At 41.0% G+C, this 26723-nt stretch overlaps 1 protein-coding gene across 2 annotated transcripts; it reads right to left on the bottom strand.

The window, feature by feature from the left end:
* Positions 1-1001: 1001 nt before the first annotated feature.
* On the bottom strand, positions 1002-20307 carry LOC115616513 (myosin-1B-like). Of its 2 annotated transcripts, none has more exons than XM_030505829.1 (38): positions 20104-20307; positions 19867-20010; positions 19611-19767; positions 18976-19003; positions 18760-18877; positions 18588-18680; positions 18411-18474; positions 18230-18328; positions 18021-18124; positions 17801-17939; positions 16281-16399; positions 16032-16181; positions 15222-15392; positions 14259-14568; positions 13546-13619; positions 13158-13245; positions 12954-13071; positions 11977-12100; positions 11755-11891; positions 10797-11052; positions 8777-9019; positions 8495-8671; positions 8264-8409; positions 8086-8176; positions 7610-7999; positions 7026-7152; positions 6041-6159; positions 5525-5721; positions 4371-4554; positions 4119-4284; positions 3822-3946; positions 3263-3571; positions 2921-3124; positions 2120-2245; positions 1854-2024; positions 1664-1768; positions 1426-1521; positions 1002-1151 (listed from the first exon to the last, which is right to left on the bottom strand). In XM_030505829.1, the coding sequence occupies exons 1-38, from the start codon at positions 20305-20307 to the stop codon at positions 1002-1004; spliced, it is 5823 nt and encodes a 1940-aa protein (XP_030361689.1). The 2 variants fall into 2 exon arrangements, with proteins under 2 accessions (XP_030361689.1, XP_030361690.1); XM_030505830.1 differs by having other exon boundaries at positions 13546-13617; positions 14263-14568.
* Positions 20308-26723: the final 6416 nt, after the last annotated feature.

The following is a 26723-nucleotide window of genomic DNA, read 5'->3' as shown; positions in this document are numbered from 1 at the left end:
TTCAAGCTTGGTTTGAGTAATACTCAGTAAGAAGAAAACAAAGTGGACAAGGAAAACAAGAGTTGAAGGATTGAAAGGTTGAAAAAGTTGAAAGGATTGAAGGGTTGAAAAAGAGGTGACCATGGATTCTCTGAGGTGTGCTGATATCTGCAAAGAATGAAAACCTACATTTTGAGTGAGGCCAATCTAGGCAAAGTTATTTGGGTTACCCTGGAGACTACATAGAAGTTAAGTGGCTGCCTGACCAGCTTAGAAGATTCAGGGGACCTTTAGGAACACAATATAGACAGCGAATGACTGTATAAGGTAGCTGGTTGTGCTGCCCTTGGAATGTTGGTTTGCACATCACTTTCATGAATGAAACTTAAAAGTAGATCTCATTTTAGGTTTAGATGTCCTCTAAAATACGTTTCAAAGTATGTTGAAGGACTGAAGACATTTAACCTGAAAAATATCTTCTTGTAAATCATGTGGAAGATTGAATTCTATTAAGAAAAATCTTCTACATGATTTAATAGAATAAGCAGTGATTAGACTGATTAGGGAAGATGCAATAAATTCTTTTTCTTTGGACAGAATATTTGAGTTAAAATTCATTGTATTTCTAAAGCAAAAGTAACAAGGAATAATTACATTCTGTTGCAAAGAAATAATGATTTTCTGCCTTAAGTAAGTCAGATGAAATTCCATGATGAGAATGAAGCAGGATGTCTCATTAAAACCACTTTTACAGTGGTTGAAACACTGAAAATATCTGAAACAAGTTTTTAATTGAATGAATTTAAATAAATTAGGAAAAAAACCTAGAAATTAAGAATTCAGGATAATAATTGAAATACAAAAGTGAACTCATTATTTCCTTGGGAAAATCTCTACAATTTTTATTATCTAGGCATTAATTATCTAGAGATTGATGAAGGTCTAAGCAGTGATTACAAAATCAAAGTGATAGAATTTCACATTTTGTGCAATTCTCTTTCACTTTGCACCACTGGAGGTATTTACTCTTCACTTTCTGCCTTCCCAATTTCACGGTTCTTGGCTCGGAGCTTGTTGACCTGGGACTCTGCAATGTCAGCCCGCTCTTCAGCTTCCTCCAGCTTGTGCTGGATCTTTCGGAACTTGGAGAGATTGACATTGGACAGCTCCTCCTGGGGATAGGAAGAGAGACAAAATAGCTTTAAAAATATTTAATATTTACAGAATCACAGAATCAGCTGGGTTGGAAAAGACCTTTAAGATCATCAAGTCCAAGATCACCAAGTGCTTTACCCTATCACTGCCAAGGCCACCATTAAACCATGTCACTAAGGGCCTCTTCTACACGGTTTGTGAACACACCCAAGAATGGTGCAGGGGAAAACACCAACACAGAATTCCCCCTCCATGTGGAGGGAGACTGACTCTGCACTCAGCAATACTTACAGCCTCCTCAGCTTGTCTTTTGTAGGATTTCACTTTCATTTGCAGCTTGTCCACCAGATCCTGGAGCCTGAGAATATTCTTCCGGTCTTCCTCAGACTAGAGTAGTTGGTCAACAGAAAAGAAAGTGAATTATTAGATTTTCCACACCACAAAGCAACATTTTGCCCTAGATTGCATTGAAAAGGCTTTGGTTTTCTAGGATGAGGGTGTGTGAGCCCAAGGACACCTCCTGCCTTACCTGGAAGGTCAGCTCCTTCACCCTCCTCTCGTACTTGCGCACACCCTTCACAGCTTCAGCGCTGCGCTTCTGCTCAGCATCAACCTCCCCTTCCAGCTCCCGCACCTGCAATCACAAGCCCATCTTTGGAGCTCCCTGATATCTCTCCAAGGCACATGCTCACTCTCGCACAGATACCAGCCCTACGCACTCTGGCCTCCAGCTTCTGGATTTGCTTCTTGCCTCCCTTCAGTGCCAACTGCTCAGCCTCATCCAGACGAAGCTGAAGATCCTTCACCGTCTGGTCCAGGTTCTTCTTCATCCTCTCCAGGTGGGCGCTGGTGTCCTGCTCCTTCTTCAGCTCTTCTGCCATCATGGCTGCCTGATGAGAGCAAAGGGTCAAAGCCACTTTGGGCCTGGAGACATTTTGGGGGAGAATACATCCACCATCAGCAATGAAAGGAGCCCCCGACTCACATCTGTGATGGCCTTCTTGGCCTTCTCTTCAGCATTACGGGCTTCCTGGATAGTATCCTCCATCTCACCCTGGATTTGGGCAATGTCTGTTTCCAGCTTCTTCTTGGTGTTGATCAAGCTGGTGTTCTGTTGAAGAGCATCAACATGACAATTTTCTTTTTATTACCTTGTGATATGATATCAAGAAGATTGCATAAATATTGTTTTTTAATGGGAATTGTGCCATCGGGTCACATGGGATTCTGTTCTAAAGGAGCTACAGCAGTAGCTGTTAGTTTCTCAGCCATGATGTGCTTCCTTATTTCAAGAACATCCTCCATAAAGTCTTTCCTCACAGTTTTTCAGTCATTAGAGAAGGAATTATAAAGACTTACAAAGATATAAGGTGTAATATTTGCTTACAGTTTTCAATCTTGTGGCAGCAAAAATTTTAAATGGTGATCTAGAATACTTATAATGACATTGTTAAATGATGTCAGTAACTGTATTAGTGTATTCCTATTTTATTTATGATCAACCTAAGTTTGACTTTACAGTCTCAAAAGTAAACCTGAAACCTGTTAAGCTCAATTGAGTTGTAGGGTAAGAACCTCACATATCTCTCTGAATTTATTACTTCAAAGGTATCTGCACTGTAGTCTAGTGAAATTCATATCTGCAACGGAAAAATCATACTTAATATTTGTTATCCACAGTGTGAAATTTACAGGGTATTTTACAAATGTTACAGTTCAGCCAGTCTTCCGTTATTTCATCTGTATGGAGAAAAAGTATAAATACTAAATATATTTCTACACTGACCTGGGTATGGAGAAGCTGAACTCTCTCACTTGCATCCATCAGTTCCTGCTCTGCCACTTTTCTCGTCCGCTCCGTCTGCTCCAGAGCTGCCCGTAGCTCCTCAATTTCAGACTGCAATAGGTTTGCTCTACGCTCCACCATGGCCACCTGCTCCTTCAGGTCCTCCTGTGCCCTGAGAGCATCATCCAAGTGTATCTGAGTATCCTGGAAAGAAAGACAAGAAAGACCGTGAAGTATATTTTCCTATTCCTTATAGATCATTATAGATCTGATAGAACTGTACAACAGTGAAATATTTAGCTGATTCATAAGCCAGTGAGCACCTGTTTCATTGTGCTGTACCTTGAGCACTCCCTGTGTGTTTCTCAGGTTCTTCTGTGCCTCAGCAGCCAAGCGGTTGGCATGGCTGAGCTGGATCTCCATTTCATTTAAGTCTCCCTCCATCTTCTTCTTCAGCTGCAGGGCTTCATTCCTGCTCCTGATCTCAGCATCCAGGGTGCTCTGCATGGACTCCACAATTCTGAGGTGGTTTCTTTTCATCTGGTCAATCTCCTCATCTTTCTCTGCTATCTTCCTGTCAATCTCAGACTTGACCTGGTTGAGCTCAAGTTGGAGGCGCAGGATCTTGCCCTCTTCATGTTCCAGGGAAGCCTGAAAAAAAAAAGTAAATGTTTGTTAATTATATAAATATCAATGTCAATCATTTTGTTCTTGAGCATAATATATAGCATAAGGTTTGTCAGTGCAGGAAAGACTTCTGTATATCCAAAGACTTTAATAATGTCCAAATTTCCCTGATTTCGGTGCCTATAGATTATTCTCTATGCATGTAATTTCATAAATTGTATCTGAGGTTGCTAAACTGTATTGTAAGTGAACAGCTCAGAACAGAAGGATGTACCTCAGCTTCCTCCAGGGAGGCTTGGAGCTCAGATTTCTCCTGCTCAATCTGCTTCTTGACTTTCTCCAGCTCATGAATCGCTTTTCCTCCCTCTGCAATCTGCTCCGTGAGGTCGGAAATCTCCTCTGTGGAAACAACGATCAATGGCATGGTCGGGCACAGAGCAGAATGGGAAGGGCCCTGACACACCAAGGTGACAGGCATCTTTGCCCACCTGCAGGCACAGAGCCATGTGAAGCGGTGGGTGCTGGTGGGTGGTGAGAAAGCCCTGCCAGGAGCAGAGGGCCAGGGACTTACGCTGCAAGTTCTTGTTCTCACGCTTCAGCGTTTCCAGGTGGTCCAAGGACTCCTCATAGGCATTCTTCATCTTAAACAGCTCCGTGCTGAGAGAGCGAGCCTCCTTCTGGGAGGCTTCCAGCTCAGCCTGTGTTTCCTCATACTTCTGCTTCCATTCTGCCAGGATCTGAAGAGAAATGGGGTGTTAGGATGGATGTGACAATCAGGAGGGGATGCTCTGTCCAGGAGCCCCCAGGCTGGAGCCCAAAAGACCTTGTCAAAGTTCTTCTGCTTCTTATCCAGAGCTGCACAGGCAGCATTTGATCTCTCCACGTCAATCATCAGGTCCTCCACTTCATTCTGCAGCCTCTGCTTTGTCTTTTCCAGGGAGGCACATTTGGCATTGACAGCTTCAACATGTTCCTCTGCATCCTGCAGGCGCTGTGCCAGCTTCTTCCTGCAAGGTGTGAAGAACATGTCCAGGTGAGGAAGCAAATGGGAGCCTGTGCTGTCCAGCCAGTAAGTTTTTCAGAGGAGCACCCTATGCCACTTGGTTATGTGTGATCCTCATTTACACAGAGGTGTAGGACCTCTCCCAGCCAGCCACTGTATTTCTATGTCTGATTCCAGGTTTGAGACAATTCATGCTCTGCTGTTCACTTTGCTGCTCACACCAGCATGTCTCTGCTATTTCACATCTGAAGAGCTTTGCTGTTTCTGCTTTTCCCCCATGCATACCTGCTCTCGGTTATATTCTCTCTCTTCCTGGCACCCTCTCCCAAAGCAGAGCATTAACTTCCTGACAATATTACAATGGTCTCCTCAAATTTCCATTCTCATAGAATCATAGAATCATAAGGGTTGGAAAGGACCTTAAGATCATCTAGTTCCAACCCCCCTGCCATGGGCAGGGGTACCTTGCCCTAAACCACGTGATCCAAGGCTCTGTCCAATCTGGCCTTGAACACCGCCAGAGATGGAGCATCCACAACTTCCCTGGGCAACCCATTCCAGTGCTTCACCACCCTCACTGTAAAGAACTTCTTCCTTATACCTAATCTAAACTTCCCCTGTTTAAGTTTGAACCCATTACCCCTTGTCCTACCACTACAGTCCCTAATGAAGAGTCCCTCCCCAGCATCCTTGTAGACCCCCTTCAGATACTGGAAGGCTGCTATGAGGTCTCCATGCAGGCTTCTCTTCTCCAGGCTGAAGAGCCCCAACGTTCTCAGCCTGTCTGCATACGGAAGGTGCTCCAGCCCTCTTATCATCCTTGTGGCACTCCTCTGCACTCGCTCCAACAGCTCAATGTCCTTTTTATGTTGAGGACACCAGAACTGTATTCAGTACTCCAAGTGAGGTCTCACAAAAGCAGAATAGAGGGGCAGGATCATTCTATGCCAGCCTTGCCCAACATCCCCACGTACTTGGCTTCCTCCATCTCCTCCATGCGCTGAATAGCATCTGTCTCATATTTGGTTCTCCAATTGGACACTTCGCTGTTGGCCTTGGACAAGGCACGCTGCAGCTCCCCCTTGGCTTCCTGCTCCTCCTCGTATTGTTCCCGGAGCAAGTCACAGTCATGGCGAGCAGACTGCAGGGCGTGGGCCAGCGCGTTCTTGGTCTGTGGGGAAGAATTTTAGGGTGACAATGAGTGGAAGTGTCCTGGGAAATCTCCTAGATGAAGTGTTTATGGACCCTAGATTATTCTACTGTGAGAATGATGGCAAGCTACTGAAGGAGAAAGGATGATCTGGGAATCTGCAGAAGAGTTAATGACTAGGCTGTAGGGAAGGTGGAGCAAAGCTGGTATGGGAACAGTTGCACTGCATTACCCAAGTGTTTTTTTTCCTCCCTCATGGTTTGTTCTGTAATTTCATATATATCTGAAGCCTCTCCTAGACAGGAGAAATCCAATGGAGAAGACTGGGAATCTTTCTCACCTTTATCTCTTCCTCTAGGTGCCTCTTGAGCTCCTCAATCTGTTGGGTGAAAGCCTGCTTGCCTCTTGACAGCTGAGAAATCAGCAATTCTTTCTCCTCCACCTGGCGCGAATATTCCCCTGAGAGAGGTCAGATGAGTAAAGGAACATTTTTATGACTTACTGAAAAGTGTCAACCTTGATAATTAAATGCACATAAAAGTATTTGGAGTTTAACAACATTTTATTTCTTCCATGGAATCCTAATCACTTATACCTATCCATATCTCTGAGAATATGTATTTATCTTGGAGGTGAGAAATGAGATACATCATGCTCCTTTTCCAGTATCTGACTAGTCTTAGTGTATGTTTGCACTAAGTCCTGTGGTCACTTCAAGCCTCGGGCTTTCAGAATGAGTACTATATTGTGTATGTGCTCAGGTATATCCCTGTCCTCTCCTGAATGTCTCCAGGAAGAAGAAGGATAAAGTCAAGGTTATGAAGTAGATGAATTCTTCTTTGAAACTCCAGTCATAGAATTACAGAACAGTCCCAGGTGGAAGAGACCTTTCATGAGAAAGAGCGCCTAGATATGATTATGCGGCACCCTCTCCAGTCATGTTTTGTAAACCTCTGAGTGATCAGAGTGATCAGGCTCTACCACACCCCTGTGAAGGAAGTTGTTCCAGCCACTGTTTGTTCCAGCCCATGTTACTGGTCCTGCTTCAGGATGTCTGTATCTCTCTGGTACAGGTAGCCTAGCACAGGACACAGCATTCCAGGTGGGCGTTCACCTGTGCTGAGCAGGGAGAAGGATCACCCTTGTTAATCTGCTGGCAACGCTTCTTCTGCAGCTCAGGATTCTGTTGGCTGCATTTGCCACAAGAGCACATTTCTGGTTCATGTTCAACTGTGGTTCCAGCAAAACTCCATGATCTTTCTGACTTTTTTTTTTAAAGCCTCATGTCATATACAATGTTCTCTTAAACCCCACAAATGTCTTACCAGATTCTGTTTGTAGCCGAGCTCTCTGAGCACTAATGTCATTAATTGTGCGCTGTTGTTCCTCCTCCTTTGTCTTAATCTCACTGAGCTGATCTTCTAGGGAGTGACACATCTTCTCCAGATTTGCCTGTTTGCAAAAAAGAGAATGAAAGATGATTGGTGGTTCAACATATAATTACTGAGAATCTCAAGTCTTCTAAAGGACAAAAAATGAAGCCAATGATAGGAATGAAGGAATGTTAAGGAAAGGTAGAAATAATTTCTATTTTAGGAGAAAGAAAAAAATGGCAAGGTCAGTGCCTTTCATTTCATATCATAATATTCTGAATGAGGAAATGAGTTCCAATAGTTCTTTAGGTTAGGTGCTGCAGGTGAATTGTTTTGGCTGTCAGTCAAAGGTTATAATATATTCTTATACTACTACTGAAATATACAATTCAGTTCAAGTGATGAAGTGCAACTATTTATTTTTAAGCATGACTAACTTAAATTTTTATGTTAAAATATAAATACTTGCTTATGTTTGAATCACTACAAAGAAATATTCTACTGGAGCAGAAATAATCTAGAAGGTATTTGCGTACCTTGGCTTTGGAGATGGACTCCATGTTACTGGCCAAGTCATCAATCTCCATCTTCAGCTCACTCTTCTCCTTCTCCAGCTTCTGCTTCACTCGCTGCAGGTTGTCGATCTGCTCCCCAAGCTCAGCGGTGCTGTCCGCGTGCTTCTTCCGCAGGGCAGCAGCCGTGGCTTCATGCTGCAGCGTGGCCTCTTCGAGGTCACGACGCATCTTCTGGAACTCGGCCTCACGCTTCTTGTTCATCTCAACCTGAGCTGCTGTAGCCCCTCCTGCTTCTTCCAGGCGCTCGCTGATCTCCTCCAGCTCCCTCGAGAGGTCAGACCGATGCTTCTCTGCTTTTGCCCGAGAGGTTCTCTCTGCCTCAATTTCCTCCTCCAGTTCCTCAATACGGGCCTGGGGAACATCAGGGACCCTTCACACCTCTGCCCTCCTCTTACCTGACCTGAGTGGGAGGGAGAGGGGAAGGAACAGAGACTTGCCTGCAATTCTTTAATCTTCTTCTGTAATTGCATGCCCAGGGTTTGCTCATCTTCAACTTTGCTTTGGATCTGGCTAATTTCAAAGTCTTTCCTTTGGGCAGAGGAAACTGTGTTAGAGCTGAAAGAAAAATGACAAGGGCATGAGCCCAGCGCTCAGGTGCCCCACAGCCACACTTACTTCTTCAGTTTCTCATCCAGTTGCTGCTTATCATTTTCCAAATCCATGATATTGTCCTGGGCCAGCTTCAGGTCTCCTTCGAGTTTCCTCTTAGCTCTCTCGAGGTCCATGCGCAGTTTCTTCTCTTGCTCCAGGGACCCTTCCAGCTGAAATGAACAAGACCATCAGTGCTCTGCCCACCAGATCTAACCGCATACCTGCCCTGTTCTTGCTGTATGCCTGTGTGCTTACATCATCCACTTGTTGCTCCAGCTTGGTCTTAGCTTTCGTCAGTGTATTGACTTTGTCCTCTTCTGCCTGCAGGTCATCCAGTGTCTGCTGATGGGCCTCTTGGATGGCTTTCTTCTCTTTTGTCAGCTTGGCGATGTTCTCGTCCAGGGCTGCCATCTCCTCTGTGAGGTTTTTCACCTTTGAGAAGAAAGGAGGAAGTGAAAACAAAGGAAGTAGGTACAGAAGTCCTGTAACAACACAGTGTTTTTTTCTAGAGCATGAGTGACGGGTTCTGCCTCATACCTTGTTTTCAGTAGCATGTTTTTCTTTCTCAACCTTGGCCAGTGTTAACTCAAGGTCATCGATATCTTTCTTCAGCTCTGAACATTCATCCTCCAGTTTCCTCTTCTTGGCTGTCAGCTCAGCATTCATCTCTTCTTCCTCTTCTGCTCTCTCTGTCAGCTCCTTAATTTTGGCTTCCAAGTGGATTTTGGTTTTGATGAGCTGTTCACATCTTTCCTCGGCATCAGCCAAACTATCAGCTTCCTACACATGATTCAGTTAAATAAAATAGTTCTCATGTAAGTGTTTCTTCTTACTGATTTTCAAACCAGGAATTCTTATTTTCAAATAAGTCCCTTGTAGTTAAAATTCATTACTGTAAGAGTGTCTGTTTGGTTTGGACTACATCTAGCCCAGAAAATAAATGAATATGTTATCACATTATAAATATAGACTCTGAGGATTTTTTAAAAAGTCTTTAATTGCTCATGCAACTCCAACATTAATTTGAATATAGCTCCTGAAATCAGATATAGCAGTATCTCTCTTGCAACTTTTTATCATTTTACTAATGTTGCGTTTGACTTGACTGTAAAGTGGCATAGTGTTCTACTGAAGAGAACCATCTAGATTAGATCATTATTCAGATTATATATTAGGAAAAAATTCTTCACTATGAGCATGGTGAGACACTGACACAGGCTGCCCAGAGAAGGTGTGGCTGCCCCATCCCTGGCAGTGTTCAAGGTCAGGCTGAATGGGGCTTGGAGCAACCTGCTCTAGTGGAAGATTTCCCTGCCCATGGCAGGGGCTTGGAACTGGATGAGCTATAAGGTCCCTTCCAACTCAAACCATTCTATGATTTTATGATTCTATGAAAGGCAGATTTTATGATTCTATGGTGTAGGCAGATTTTGCAGGATACAGTCTTTAAAACCTGAAACATTTAGCTGAGAAAACTGTATTAAAACTGTTTCAAAAAGATTTACTGAGCATGAATTTATTTTCAGTTTTGGACAACTTTGTGTTAGGATCTCTGTTTCAAAGAGAGTAATTGAATCAGGCATTTTTCTAGCCTTTGTGGTCAAGAAGAACAGTTTGGAAGGGAGAATCATATATACCAGGGCTGTATCGATTACCTGAATTTCCATGCATTTTAAGATGAAAGTTACTAAGAAGTAATCTTTATTTTCTACATACTGCTTGTTCTTCTCCTCTTTGTTCTAGTGAAGGGCAATGATACTACGCAGGCAGAAGCCTTTTCATTGTTCAACAAGATAGCTAGGTTGGGGTTTGTCTTGTTTTTTAGATATCTGCCATGATATCAAGATGCAGCCCATTCAACAAAACCAAAACCAAAACAAACAAACAAACAAACAAAAAAAATACATCTTTAAACTAATTGTATTATACTCTAAAAGGGTAAATTTCTTGTTGTCAAAGAGCAAAGAGTAGCTGAGGCTACTAGCTCATACGTAGACTTTAAAAGTGTAGACATCAAAATGGGGTCAGATGAATTGTAATCCTTGCTCGTAAAGTCAGTTTTAAGGGGATTTTTATCGTTACTTCTTTATTTCAGGGAAAAAGGGGAGGACTCCACTTCCATCACTGTTTTTCCTGAGGAGACAGAGACAGTAAATGCTAGAGAAATCCCTGACACTCTCAGACCCTCCTACTCCACCTGAATCCACTTGTGATTCTCCAAGTAAAAGCTGTTAATAGAACCTCCAGACTACCTTCATTGATCAGATGATAGCACATCAGAATTATATAGTACATATGTGCTATGTATGATTTAAAATGTCATACTGTAAAATATAGTATTTGCTCACTGAAAATTGATGATTTCCCTCTTGATTTAAAATGTAAAGAGCCAGCTTCAATAATTCATTGCAAACTGATTCATATTTGAAGATTTTCCTTGCTATTTTATAAAACACATTTTAAAAATAATACTGTTCTTGATAATGTTCCTCTTACTGAGACCTTTGGAATCAGTTTAGAGAGGACATTATAAGCCAAAACCGTTAACAATACTCACAGCCTGCACTTGGAGCTGCAGATCATTTTTCTCCTGTACCAGTTTGACCATTTTCTCCTCCAGCTCCTTCCTCTTTGCCTCAGACTTTGCAAGCTCTTCCTTGGTTTTCTCAAACTCTTCCTTCATGTTGGCCATCTCCTTCTCAGATTCTGCACTCTTTAGCAAGGGCTTGATCTTGAAGAACAGCTTCATCCAGGGCCAGTGCTTCACATTCATGAAGGACCTAACATTGTACTGGATGCAGAAGATGGACTCCCTGAAAGATAATAAAAAATGTTATCTATTGTGAAATTTATAAAACATATTTAATCATATATATTGACACATATAACATGAACTTCTACGTACAATACTTTACAGTTCCATATATTGCTGTGCATATAAAATATTTATTATATATTATTAAATACATATATATAAACTATATTTAGGATATTTAATATATATAAATACATATATCTGAAGAAAACTCCCTAGTGTGATGCAGATTATTGAACTTTATAGACAGTTTTGAAGTACAGATGTTTGGCTCACTTTCATGGCTAAAAATGGAACAGCTCCAGAACTTGATTTGATTTCTTTCATGAAAGTTATCCAAGAGAAAAGTACATTTCTCTTGTGCTAAAATTATGTCTTTCTCAACTTTGATTATAACTGCTACTTAAAATAATTAGCTTTCACTAGATATCTGGTTTCTGGACATACATGTAATGTAGCCATTTACTGAATTTAGGAAAAAGTAGTACAAAGGGTGATACAAGCTAAAAATGATGATTTGTTCCATAGATCAGGACTTTATACTCTTCATCTACTGCAAGGGTATGGTCCCAAATACATCCATACTGGTAAACTGAATTAATGATAAATAAATGAGATTTGGTGAGAAGCTGGTTATCAGTTTCATTCATGTCATTGGTATCTCATGAGGATTGGCCCAGCAAGCCAAATAAGTATCTACCTCCTATCCACCATTTTCTTGAACTCCACTCTCATCAGGTAGCCTCTGCACATGGCTTGTGTGCGGGTGATGAGCTGTACCAGCTTCTCATCCCTCATCTCCTCCAGGAGTCCCAGCAGCCCAGCTTTGAAGAACACCTTGAGAAAGAGAATGTTGCTGCACATCACTGGCAGGTAGAGCAGAGCACAGAGATGCAGTGAATGACTCAAGAAAGGTTTGTACCTTGGTGTGACCTAATTTGTACTGGGTGTGGTCCACATCAATGGATCCAAGGAGCTTCTCAGAAGCCTTCTTGTTGTCCATGAACTGTCCCTCTGGGATTGCACTGGCATTAAGCACCTTGTACCTAAGGGATGAAGTAGAATTTGAAGAAATTCAGATTCCTGAAAACTCAAACCTGTACCAGCTGATGCCATGGTTAAGATTCTTGGAAGGGAGATCAAGAGAGGAAGAGAGGCAAATAAGTCTGAACTCTGTTCCATTGTTTAGAAATCACATTTTCATGGGTAAATATAGATTTTAGAAAAAACCTTGCACTTTCCTTAGTCGAGAAATTCTTGACAAAGAATGGGTACAGATTTCCATTGGGAACTGATGTATTTCACATGCCCTGTTATCTAATGCATTATCTCCAAATAGAATCATAGAATGGTTAGGGTTGGAAAGGACCTTAAGATCATCAAGTTGAACTTCATGTGCAAAGACAAAATATGGGTAGAAGAGAAGCCATTCTTCATCCAGAATATTGGCAGTATATACTATGTGAGTACTGCTGATACAGAACAAGAAGCAAGATCTTTTTATTTTATTTAGTTTTCCAGCAAGTTAGTCTAGAATATGTTGTAGATTCTTTATTCACATTTCTCTGCTGATGGCCGCAAGTTAACTTCTTTAACTTGCCCAGAAGTTTAAATAAGTGTGAGCTAGTCAACTTCATTTCTGGATAGCTAATTAAAAAATGCCTTATCCTGTATTAGAATATGAATCAAGGACAGGAATAAATAATTTGAAAATGCCTCTTCTACTATTTAGCTATAGAAAAAAACTGAATTACTAACTTGGACCGTTGACCTTTTTATGCCTGAAATGTAGGTACAATAAACCCCTCCCATAACTCCCACAGTAGTTAAAATAATTAGGAAATGCAAGATATTCAGCACTTGTGGATATGGTGGAGGGTGGATGACATGGAATCTGACCTTTGTTTAAAGTCTGCATAGACTATTCTGCTGGGGAATCCTTTCCTGCAAATTCTAATCCCTTCCAGCACGCCGTTACACCGCAACTGATGCAGCACCAGCTCGTGTTCCATGGCACCTAATAAATGACATAATGAATTGCTAATTCATTGTACTGCATGGAGAAGAAGAGATTTTTCATACTTTTGAACTTAAACAACTTACCAGGTGTTTTTGTTTCATTAGGAATGAGGCATCGCACAAAATGAGGATGTGTGCTTCGAAGATTGCTCATCAGCTTGTTTAAATTCTCCTTGAAGAGCAAGAGCAAAGACTTTAGCTAAAGAATGTCACGTGCACAATATCAGTAGTAGATGGAGTAAAGATACTGCAATAAAACCATCATCAGTATTTTCTTTTTTATTGAATTTTTATGCAGTTCTGAAAGAATACTTCTGAGGATTCAATGAGAATCCGTTATTAAGAAGCACATGCCTTTATTTTTTCTGAAAATAAAGATTTTGTATATGAAATAAATTAAGAACTTTTCTGAACTAGATTTTCTATCTTCTTTTCAGAAAATGAGAAAGTTATAATGATTATTTTACAGTACCCGGAAAAGAGCTGAGACAGTCTGGAAAGAAGAACCCTTCTTCTTGGCACCCTTCTTGCCACCACCACCACTCTCTAAACAGTAATATAATTTTTTGAAAAAGAGAACAGCAAAAGCATGCAGTTAGAATCCAAGGATCTTAAAATATAGAAAATATATAATGTGATCAAAATTTGCAAATGTATACAGTGTTACAAAGGGAAACTCATAAAAGTTACAATGGGAGACTAGATTTTTTCAGATGATAGCATAATGAAATCTAATGTATTCAAGCTGAAGTTAAGAAGACGCAAATATGAATTAAAATGTAACATTTTGCATAGGAAGATATTTAAGGATTTAAATACATCCCTAGTGAATACACTAAATGCAGACTTTATGGATCTTTACATCTAAGGATATGCATAAGTTTAGCGGCATGTTGGTACATTTTGTTCTTGAAGTATTTGGGAATGCCCCATATTGCAGAAATCTGGTTTATCAGCTAGACTATGTTAATGCTGTAGTACAGCTGTCTGTTCTTAAAACCTACAGATCTATTAAGGTTTCTAGGGAAATATAATATCCTTTATTAGTCTGAGTGACTGAGTTCCAAAGGTTAGAAGAAATTTGGGGTTTTCAGTTTTTAAAATGCAAATGTTATTTCAAAATGTTATTGCAATTTGTTTTTTTTTTCCTGTAAATTATAGTACAACTGATTTAAAAGAAATCACCTGCTTCTCCCCCACCAACAGAGGCGAAGAGTAAGGCCAGTGTCTTCAGGGATGATTTTTGGTACAGCCCCACAACACTTTCATTCAAGGGATCCTTGTTCTTCTCAAGCCAGCCAGTGATGTTGTAGTCCACTGTGCCAGCATAGTGTACGAGGGAGAAGTGAGCCTCAACCTTGCCTTTGGCAGGTTTAGGCTTCTGGAAGTTGTTGGACTTGCCCAGATGTTGGTCATAGAGCTTATTCTTGAAAGAGGTGTCAGTTGCCTTGGGGAACATGCACTCCTCTTCCAGGATGGAGAAGATGCCCATGGGCTGGAAGAAATAGCAACGCATAATGAACGAAAGTGTGGAAGTAAGAAGCAGACAGAATGTGTATGAGAGAGGAATGGAAGATAAAAATCATATAAAAAACCCTCCTCAGAATGTGTAATCTTATGTTTTTCCAGAATTGGCATTTTGTTAGTGGATATGCCATCAGTTACATGAAAAGAAGCTCACCAATTAGTTTCAGGCTTGTGACGTAAGAAAGACCTAGCATCTGCAAATTCACTATGTGCATGCTGGTTGAAGATGGAAAGCAAAAGGAATGAAATTAGCAGCATTCAGATGTAAGGGTTTACACTTTCTTAATGCTTTTTCCTGGAAACAAGATAAAATATTTCTTTATGTATATATTAAACCAGAAGTTGCTCAGTGTATTTACTCACTCAGCATGCATTAAAAAACACACACATTTGAGTATGAACTCCAGAACAGTGGCTAGGACTGACATTTTTGCCCCATGTAGATCATATGTACTATCCCGCAAGCAGTGAAGTAACAGACAAATTAAAATGTATGCGAAAAAATGATGTTAAGTACTGCATCAAGCGTGAGTGCCACATATTAGAGTGGTCTAATTGAGCACAGAAGATTCCTTTTACATTTTACATCCAGAAATCTATTAAGTGTGTAGGGCCCAGAACCTTCTCAATGAGCTCAATGCAGGCAGCCAGGTCCATCCCAAAGTCAATGAACTCCCAATCAATTCCTTCCTTCTTGTACTCCTCCTGCTCCAGCACGAACATGTGGTGGTTGAAAAACTGTTGCAGTTTCTCATTGGTGAAGTTGATGCACAGCTGCTCCAGGCTGTTGAACTGCAGAATGCAGAGATTTACTTACTTGTGTTCAGTTTCAGCAACACTTTTCATCTTCCAATAGGTTTTATTTTTAACTCATGTTTGGGATCCTGAATTTCTAGTCATGGGACTGGACAGGTGTCTGGCATAGTCCATCCTCTAATCTACCATTTCAGACCCTGTCACTGTCTTAACATATCTCTGATCTATGAAATGATTTACAGAGCTTAGCCCAAGTCCAGCTTTTCATCTGCTTGAATTTGTCTATACGATCAATCTACTCCCAAGCATTCAGAGCATTCCCAATGGCTTCAGCATCAAAAAAATCTTCCTACAAGATAGCATATTTTAACTTCCTCAAAATCTGTTTCTGCTATTACCTGTCAGCTGTTCTACATCCCCATATCACTTACCAATGCAATTTGCACTTCTGCATGCAACAATAGACATCTCTAAAAATCTGCAGCCCTAGTGGGATAATAGATACTATGAGAACCAGAAGAGTGCCATTCCTACAGGAATGTCAGGATTATCCAATAAATAAAGACAATCCCTAATTAAAAACAAACAAACAAACAAACAAACAAATGCAACCCAATACTATTCCCTTTTCTTAATGCCCCTTCCAGGAAACCTGTATGAAGACACTCCGCTTACATCAAAGATCTCAAAGCCAGCAATGTCCAGGACACCAATGAAGTACTGTCTGGGCTGCTTCGTATCCAGCTGTTGGTTGATACGAACAACCATCCACAGGAACATCTTCTCAAAGACAGCTTTTGCCAAGGCACCCACTGAATTGTATACCTAAAAGAAAAGTAAAAGAAAAGTTACCATCCAGAGCAAAAGAGGAAGTTCAAAGTTTTTAACTCATGTCATTTTTTTCTATTATCACTTGTTTCTTACCTGCTGCACGGTTTGACCCTTGGTCACATATTCATTCCCAACTTTGACTCGGGGGTAGCAGAGGGCCTTCAGCAGGTCAGCTGAGTTCAGACCCATCAGGTAAGCAGCCTTATCAGCAACTAAGGAACCAAGCATACAGCAGGATTGAGTATTAGCTCTCCAGTAGACCTATCTGGTAATTAAGAATCGTTTCTGCAGAAGCTACATATATTTGTCACATACTTCAAAATATTGTAATTTTTCCTGATTTACTGATTTTTTTCCCATTTAGTGTAGACAATTTGTAAATGTAAGGATTCTTCTAAATGCCTTTACAATTAACATGCAGGTTTTTGAAACAAGTGACCAGACAGACTAAAGGGCATAGGGCCATGAATGCAGGTCAAACTAGTCAGAATTTCGGGACAAACAGAAAAGGGAAACGGTTGGTATTGAAGTATACAGCACTGAAAATTTTAGTCAGTGAAACTGTACTGTCATTAGTGAGAGAGATTAGTGAAGTATTATGGCAAAAGCATGAATACAGTATCTCATATAACTTTTATAATGGGTCCACATTTCCTCCTAAGGAGACACTCATAAGTCTTTTTCAGCTCCCATTTTCTCTGAAACTAAACTATAAAATACAAGCACTATAGCACTGAATATACACTGTCATCACTTTCCAATTTGCTGCCTGTCTTCTCACAGCAAAGATAATAGCAAGCAACAGTGCTATTCTTAATATAAGAAGCCCAGACCTCATTATAGAATATATATTTACAGATGCTAATTTTGAGCTGCTTCTATTTTACGTGTTATTTATAACTATTTAATGTACATTTATCGATAGAAAAAGTAAGGTATGAAACAAGAACAAAATTTGAACTTTTATTTCACTTTTGAAGAGTTTTTTTTTATAATTATATAGTAATCTAATTCTATTATACTTATCTATAATTCTTTCCTTTGGTTATATTAATGCAATGATTAGTTATTATTTTACTATTGCTATTCATCATTTTCAGATTAATTGCAATTGTATTCTTGCCAGCCATTTTCATTTGCCTCAACTTTTCTAAAAGAAACTCAAAACACACTAAAAAACAACTTAAGACTCCTTGATAGTTCATGTTTATGATACATGTAAATAACTTGGTTTTCATGAAAATGCTTCCATAAACTTTTAAAGGAATGCAGCTTTCAACAATTGTAGGCAAAGCAAATGTGATAGACATATCTTAAATGCCTATTTTTCAAACATGGACATGTTGAGACATGTTGAGACCCTACAGAAAATGTAGAATATATAAGCCACAGCTTCAGTATTAAGTGATGTTCCTTTTTAACAACCCCATGTAAAATGAAGAAGCACAACACTCAATTCAGGCATTGTGACTTGTCTTCAGCCTCAAAGCAGAGCAGCTTCAGGATTCTGGCTGCTTGGCAGGCTGAGTCAATGATTCTGACCATGAATTTTACTGCCTGTGTTAGTGAGTGCTCTGGTCTATACTGTGCTCCAGTAGAGATTGTGCTGGTACCTTCTGTGCCATCTGGCTCTGCCTGCTCCTCACGCTGCTTCTGCTTAAACTTCAGGTTGCCATAGTGCATGACAGCCCCTGTCAGCTTGTAGATGGCTGTCTTCTCATCAGCGGTGAAGCCTAGGATGTCAATGGCACTCTGGCAACAGAATCATGAGAGTAAGTACCATGCCTGGTAAAGGTCAGAGCCCACCTAAGATAACTTCTGTGCATTACTCACATCTGTGGCCATCAGCTCTTCCTGGTCGTTAATGCTGGGAACTGTGATCTCACCTTGACTCACATACTGATAGTCATATGGGTTAGTGGTGATCAGTAACATCTCTGGAAAGAAGGACAAAAACACATACAGATCAACGGTAGTCGGCTCATAAAGAGTTAGTTGCTGTTCCGTGATCTTTGTCTGGAGAAGTTAGTGATCTTTCCTACCAATTAACTCTGGCTTCTTGTTGGACATTATCTGGTAGAATATGTGGTAGCTTCTTTCTGCCTTGAGCTGGAAAGTGACTCTGGACTTCTCCAGCAGATCTGGCAAGGATGGTAGGACAGAGTTAGAGCAAGAACTGAGGAAGGCTGGAAGGCAATGGACGAGGCCAGGAGGGCCACTTACATGTTTCAATGTCAGCAGAAGCCAGTTTCCCTGTGGCACCAAAATGGATTCTGATGAACTTACCCTGCAAGAAGCAGAAAAGCCAATGGAGATCTGTTTGACCAGTCCTGATAGCAAGAATATTTGAGTCAGCATGCTGCCAGCTAAAAAGTAATTTAGTCCCAGGCAACAACTTACAAAGCGTGAGGAGTTGTCGTTCCTCACGGTCTTGGCATTACCAAAAGCCTCCAGCAGTGGGTTGGCACTGATGATTTGATCCTCAAGTGTCCCCTAAAATAGAAATCTTTTTTTCATGATATAGCTCATCAATGAATTTGATAGTTGCAGGTTCCTACCCCTAGGACCTCACCTGCATTTTGCCTGATGTCTGCTGCTCTTCCTTCTTCTTGTCCCCGCTCGCTGCAATTGTTGCAAAGTATTGGATGACACGCTTTGTGTTCACAGTCTTCCCTGCTCCAGATTCTCCGCTGTGCAACCAAAGAGAGAAGCAGAGAGCATGTGGTCAGGCAGGAGGCCCCCTGGCACCTGGAAGCCCCTCAGGGACTAGAGCAGGGAATGTACATACGTGATCAGGACTGACTGGTTCTCGCGATCTGTGAAAGAGGCAAAATGAATCATAGTGTTAGTTGTTGTCCTAAGGAACACTAAGCTGAATGAGAAATAAAACTGTAAATGGAAGTTGGGTCTTCCCACAAGTCCAGGTGTGGTAGTCCAAGCAGTCCAAGACTACCCAATTCCCTTCCAGATCCCAACAGTAGAAAGTATAAACTGAAATGTATGTATTGGAGCATACCTCTTGCTGCAATTGAGCTGTAAGAGGCATGTGGTCCTCACAATATGTGTACCCTCTTGCCCTTCACATAGTTCTCATTAAGAAATCTAATCATACTGGCTGTATGCATCCAAAATAGAGAGTTATATAGAATAAGTCTTTCTGTCCAGTCAGGGAAAAAGAGTAATAAAGTCCAGTAGTATTTCTGCAATTGGAGAGTGACGAATTTCATACAATAAAGTGTAATAATACACAGTGCTGAGTCCAGGCTTGCTTCTGGGTCAGTTTCACTTAAAATTAATTCCTGCTTAACTTGCTCAAGCTTTCAGTCATACAGCTCAGAGGTGGTTTCGGCTGGCTTGTCACATGCCCCAGTGAGGTCAGTGGGGGTTTTGGTCTAGATTGCTGTGAGGGAATCAAGCACTCACCAGTCAGCATGAACTGATAGGCATTGTCAGAGATGGAGAAGATGTGTGGAGGGGCCTCCTGGCGCTTCTTGCCTCGGTAGGCCAACACCACCTCCGAGTTGTACACCGGCAGCCACTTGTAGGGGTTGACAGTGACACAGAAGAGACCCGAGTAGGTCTGTGGGGAAGGGAGACAGCACGTTGGCTTCCACTTAGCCTGGCAGAGCAGTTCCTCCCAAGAGCAGCTACCCAGAGGAAGACTGCTGCTGGTACTTACGTAGATCATCCAGGCTGCATAACGCTCTTTGAGGTTGTACAGCACAGCGGGTTCATGGAGGTGGGTCATCATGGCCATGTCCTCGATTTTATCATACTTGGGAGGGTTCATGGGAAAGACTTGGTCTTCCTTCACAGTCAGGGTCTGCCAAAGAATAGAAAGATTCATAATTGACATCTAAAGGTCCACAGTATGATTAAATTGTATTCTCAAACTATGAATTTTTGTTTAAGCCACCTCTCCATCTTCAGTCTTGACAGTGATCTTTCCTGGTTCTTTGCTCTGGATTTTGCTTTTCACATAGGATTCCTTAGAATGCACCACAAAGACCGATGACTTGGCATCGAAAGGCTTGTTCTGGGCCTCAATTCTCTCCTTTTCTGACTTTCGGAGGTAGGGAGCTGCCTCCCCAAAGGCAGCCATCTCAGCATCTGACGACATGGCTGCTCTTTACTAGGGGTAATGCAGCAAGTATCTGCGAGGATAGAAAATGCATTACAATAGCACATGGTGGAAGAAACACTCCCACAGCACAGTGGATCAAATGTTGCTTCGCTGTAGGCATCAACTGCTTGAATTGACTCCATTTTTCTGCTAAGTCATAGCAATGTTCTGTAGTTTTCTTGCCTTTATTTCTGTTTTACTTCGTCCACACCCCCCGGACAACAGCTTTTACAGAGGAATGCTTTCTGTGCATTCACTAGATATTCCCAATTCCGGTATTGTGAAAGGTGTCTCATGTCTTTTTTGTTTAGCACCTTTCAGACTCTGAGATTTGTTTACAGTGGAACACTGGAAGAGGCACAGTACACTGGACATGCAGAGAGCTAATATTACTAGCACTTCTCACTAAAGACATTCCCTTGCAATATAATAGCCCAAGTTGTCATATATTTTAATTATTCCACAGATCCATCTGCTAACAAACAAAGCTGATATATCCTCTGCTTTGATCTTTTTTTTGTAACAGAAACCGAGCAATCTTGCATTCCTTCACTACTTTTAAAGAACCCCCAGAAAAAGCAATAGCCCAGTTTATTATTGCCAAATAATTGTCTTGACTGAAAAGTTTTATGCAAATGTTTGATGAAAAGCTGGACTTTAAGTATATTGTTCCAAAATTAATACTGCTCCAAATTTATCTTCTTTTTTTTTTCTTTTTTAGCCTGATTTTATCTAGTTCATCACCTAGAATTTGGATTTTGAGGAGCTTTTCTGAATAAATTAAGAAGCTAATTTCTCTGTTAATAGCTTCATGTATGGCAGACCTCTGGATGAAAATCAAATAATTGGCTAACTTTTCCTTGAGAAACAGTTTCACTTTGATTGTAAGAAAGACATTCTAAACTTAGAATATTTTAAAACTAGTTTCTGAACCCTTTACCATCTAGCAAACTCCTCATTGCAGTATGTCCAGCCTAACAGAAATAATATTTTATTAATGATCACAGTATTTTTGTACATTATAAACCTTGTTCCACTCAGCATTCCACTGCTTACACATGAACAGAATTGCTTTGCCTTCTTAGCTAGCAAAGACAGACTTCGTGACACAACTTAGTATCATAAATTCAAATGCATGAGTACAATCTCCTGACTGATGGTTTTGTTTCTAACTAACTACCTGATTTTTCACTTCATTAAAGTGTTATTAACCAAATAAGATCATTTAACAAAATAATTAGGTAAGGTTGTAAAATGGACCCAGTCTTTCACTAACATTTTTATCATTGCCTGTAATATCAAGATTCTTAACAGGAATAACACTAGTATATTATATATATTAGGATATATAATGATAGCATATATTATAGTATAGTAGTGCGTATTATGTAAATTTCATATATACTGTATATTGCATTTATTTTATGTAGATATTGTATATTATTATTAGAGTTTATGGTATTATTGCAATTCATAGCATATATAGTAGGTTAGTATACATTATCTTACTATATATGTCAGTAGATTGCCTTTTTAAAGTCTTTTTTTACTATTTTATAGGTTTTTTTTCCCTGAAGCCAGTGATGTGCTAACTTTCCTCCACTTACTCAAAGCATGCTAGTTATGTTCTTTACACATCACAGCTTGTTGGCATTTTATTATTTTGAGAGGTATAATCCAGTGACAATATTTGTCAAAATTTACGTAAATTAATGTCAAAAGTAAACTTTAACAGTTAATTTTCCTGGGTGCAAATATTTAAAACTTTGTATGTAGTTGCTGTTCCATCTCTTTCTTTAGTTATCCAAGAAGGTGTCATCCTTTATTCATTTCCCTGTGATTATGAATATTTGCCTATATAATTATATCATAATTATGCAATATTTTCATAGGTATAAGCAAACCTATAAGAAAGCTCAGACTGAAATGCTTTCTTTTAGCACTTTGATGTTTTGATACACAACATTCTAATCCCATTCTCTAAGCTTCCCTGTGAAAAAAAAAAGAAAACATTAAGATTATTTAAATACATACATCTTTTCTTGTTGCTTCGCAGCTAGTGCCAGAGACCCTTGATGTTTGAGGTAAAGAATAGATTTAATTTATGGACGAGTAAGTGAAAACTATTTTCTGATGGGGTTTTTCTTCTCAGGACAGTTTCTCCTAAGCTTAGGACTTAATGTCTGTTAATGTAGGAATTTGCTCTCTATAGGAGAATCCGAGGGAGAATGTAGACAATGCAGCAGTGATTAGTACTAAGACCCATTTTTGAGAATCTTGTGGAAAAGATATCAGCAATCCAGCCCAATTGTCATACTATATTTATAAAACAGACATAAATATAAGGATCCAGGGATTGCCAGCACAGCTCTGCAAAAGTCCTACCATCTCTGTTCCTAAAGAGTGAATAAATCAGTATCTTACCTTTTGTGATGCAAGATGAATGGCTTACAGACTGGAAGCTGTTCAGTATAGTAAAATAGAATTAGCAACTTCCTTCTCAGTGCTGCACAGAGAAAATTTAAAGACAGAAAACATATGGATGCCTTGAAAGCCGACTGAAAATCACAGCTGACATTGGCAGACCCCACTGAATCAAAGTGAGCATCTGTAGGAGTGCGCTGGTGCTTGTGAAATGCAGGGCCAGTTCCCCTTCATCCCCCACCTCCCCAGTCCAAAGCCTCTGAGACTCTTACCTTAGAGATTTCTGAGAAAGGACAAGACACACAGATCCCAGGGTACTTTTATAGGGTCTGATCTGCAAACGTAGCCACCACCTCCTCTTTCTTAGGTCAAAACATTTTTGGCAATCTTACTGCTAGCAGAATTGCCATTCGTATTAGAAGTAAACGGATATAATTAGACATAACAGGTCTGTGAATCAATCTCCTATAAATAATTTGACAAGAGAGTCTGAGAAGGGGGTGGGGGGAAGCAGAAGGCTGTGCTAAAGGAGATGAAAAGGGCTACATCAGATGATGACTCGAGCAGAGAAAATGAAGAGTAAGAGACAGTGTATTGTAGTAGCCAACGTAGGGATGGAGAGGTGAAGGCACAGGCTCTGCATGCTGCAAATGCTCTGAGTCTGCAATGTGGAAGAGCATGAGGGGTCCTACTGAGATGCAGGGTCACTGTTAGAGGAAGGAAATCCATATGCAAGAGGAAGCATCTGAATAGGAACAAAAGTCTCAGGAATGAGAATCAAGGGATGATATGAATGACCAAGTAGTAAAATGGACTGTAGCCAAACCAAGAGAAGCAGGGGGATGGATGAGTCTGAAGGTAATGATAAGGAAGGTGTGATGGTTTAGGCTGGGATAGGGTTAATTTTATTCACAGTGACTAGTATGAGGCTGGTTTTTTGGATTTGTGCTGGAAAGAGTGTTAAAAGTACAAGAATGTTTTCCTTATTGCTGAGCAGTGCTTACACAGGGTCAAGGGCTTTTCTGCTTCCTACCCCACCCCACCAGCAAGGAGGCTGGGGGTGCAGAAGGAGTTGGGAGGGGACACAGGACAGTTGACCCCAACTGACCAAAGAGATATTTCATACCATAATAGCATCATGCTCATCATATAAAGCTGGTGGGGTGGTGGTGTGGTGTGTGTGGTGGAAAATAAAGAAAAGGGGAACATTCAGAGTTAACGGTGTTTGTCTTTCCAAGTAACCATTATGCTTGATGGAGCCCTGCTTCCCTGTAGATGGCTGAACGCCTGCCTGACCATAGGAAGTGGTGAAGGAGTTACCTGCTTTGCTTTGCTTGTGTGCGCAGCTTTTGCTTTACTTATTAAAGTGCCTTTATCTCAACCCACGAGTTTTCTCACTTTTACTCTTCTTATTCTCTTCCCCATCCCACTGGGGAGGGGGTGAGTGGCTGTGTGGGGCTTAGTTGCCAGCTGGGGCTAAGCCACAACAGAAGGTTATTGATTAAGGAAGTAATCCAACGGGATAGCAGCAAGACACAGGGACCAGTAAAAGGGCAGAACAAGTTAAGCCTAGAGTTGAAGTTAGAAGAATCTAAGACTGAAGTCACGGAATTTAGATCCCAGAGGAAAGGCATAGAAATCCAATCCTTGCTTCTGGGGCTGGAGGGTTTCAAAAATCATATGAACAGGACTATGGAACCATTGTACTGAACTGAAGACATGTATCCTGTATGAAGCAGCAGAAATAGGTGCTGTCTCAACATAGGGGAGTTATTCAGCACTAGTTTTCCAGGGTGATAGTGCTAGATGGAAGGAAAGGATTAATAAATTTGCATTATCTAGAAAAGAATCAATCATGCCCTATGCTAGTCTGGAGGACAGGCAGTTATCGTTAGACAGAACTGAACCCCATGTGAAAAATCCAATCTATTGTGCTGATCCCTGGGGTGTTCTCCACCGAATTAAGGAGCGGGATACCCACATTCTGCAACAGCAACAGCACAAGGAGGGGAGTGATGAAGAAGTCAGTGGGACCTTTCTCTTTATTGAGAAACAATTTCACCCTCATGCAACAGTGTTCTTTCACAGCACTTCAAGGCTGGCTGGAGGTTTAGAGAAGATATCCAAAAAGGACACATGAAGGTCAGCTAAGGATTGACAATTTTGACGGGATGACCAAAGATGCTTAGCACTTGCTTTAAATAAACAGCAAGTTTGAAGGTAGCTGCTGAAGCTTGTCACATATGCCAAAAATACCAACCAAGTTAATCTCTCACATTTTCTCTGTGGCTTCCCAAAAGCAAATTTATTTAACAGAACAGGAGTCCTTTTACAGTTTTACTTCTAATTTATCAGAGCCCTTAGTCACATTGAACGTAGTCCCAAACCATTTAATTTGCCTACCCATCTGTAAAGCGTGATAGTAATTAGACACCTTATACAATCAATGTTGTACTTGATCTTACATTCGCAATCAACATGTAGATGTTGAATGTCTAGTTCAGCTTAACTCAGAATACTATGGTTGGACCAATTATCTGTTCTTAGGATAATGAACAAGCCCAGTATGCTCTGTTGACCTGAGCAGCTTACTCGAAGCAGGCAGCACCAGGAGTGATGACCACCAGGCAGGACTCAGAAGCCTGGCAGGCTTAAGAGTTAAACTCAGCCAGCTGTCACCAAGAAGGTGCTCAAGGGTGGTATCCTCTTGGCAGAAGGCAAAGAAAACAAAGTCCTCTCTGCTGGCTAGAAAGGACGTGGTGACCCAGAGATCCCTCAAAAACATGTAGCCATCCAGGCTGTAGTGAGTACTAGAGCCTGTCAGTGTTGTTGGATGGTAGCTGTGCCAGATGTGACCAGGTTGATGATTTGCTCTGCATGGTGGTACAGCTACAGGAATTCTGTGAGGAGGCAGCTATGCCTTTACTATGGATCTGGTAAAACCACTGTTTCCAAGGCCTGTTCTTGGATGACTCTGCAATAGACTTTCCCTGGACAGAGTGAAGACTCCTAGAAAGGTAAGGGAGGGCTTGACTCAAATTATAAAGAGATTAAATATACTGTGATGGCCAAACCAAATGCCCACCAACTCTAGGGTGCCCTTCAGCTCCTCTAAGCAGCTTGTGAAATAAATAGCAAGGCAGTGTGAAAAACAAAGGAGGGGCTTGAGGAAAATCACCGTGTGGTTTCTGCCCCTTATTTACCCAGTAAGTCTTCCCTTTGGTGAAAGGGGTCTGAACCCAGAAGCTGTGGCAAGTATCACTCCTTCATCCAGCCTGGTTCTGCTTGTGTTCTCACACAGTGCATGGTAGAAAGAGCCTCCAGCTATGGTTACAATGTCCCTTATATTTTCCTTCAGGGAATCCAATCTCTTCTCGTCCCCTACGTTCTGGACAACACAGGATATTTCATAGCAAAGGTGTTGGTTTGTGAGAGCAGGAGACCTTTAGGAGACTGGCCTGAGCAGGGATCATCTTAAAGTGACTATTCTGCTTGTACAGGCAATGAAGAGAACAGACATGCTTTCAGGAATCTCCCCTGGTACTTTGCTCCTCTGGCACATTCTTCTAAGACAGCATTGCTGTCTGCCAAAGCGTATCAACACGATGGTTATATCTGATCTATTTTATGATTTTTGGATGATGAATCATGGTGATTGCCTCTCACAATTGAACAGCACAGGACAGTTCTCCACTAAGCACTTTTTCCCTGCTTTGATGGTACAGGACACGCCACTACATTTGAGATATGTACTGTGTGTTTTCAATAGTCCTCGCTCAGTTGTCCCACTAAGCTGACCACCCGGCTGTGCTTCTGTGCAGCTTTACTGCCCAACTTTACACAACCTGTGATGTAATAGCTTGGAGAAAGGGTTGGTTTTCTTAGGCCTTTGCATGATATTCCTTGAACTTTGGCTGGAATATCTTAGAAGTACATGTGAAACTGGCCTGTATAAGACTGATTGTGGAGCATAAGGGCATGCACATAGG

This window comes from Strigops habroptila, chromosome 14, assembly GCF_004027225.2.
Source record: "Strigops habroptila isolate Jane chromosome 14, bStrHab1.2.pri, whole genome shotgun sequence".
Lineage (NCBI taxonomy): Eukaryota > Metazoa > Chordata > Aves > Psittaciformes > Psittacidae > Strigops > Strigops habroptila.
This window is presented reverse-complemented; position numbering and strand designations above follow the sequence as displayed.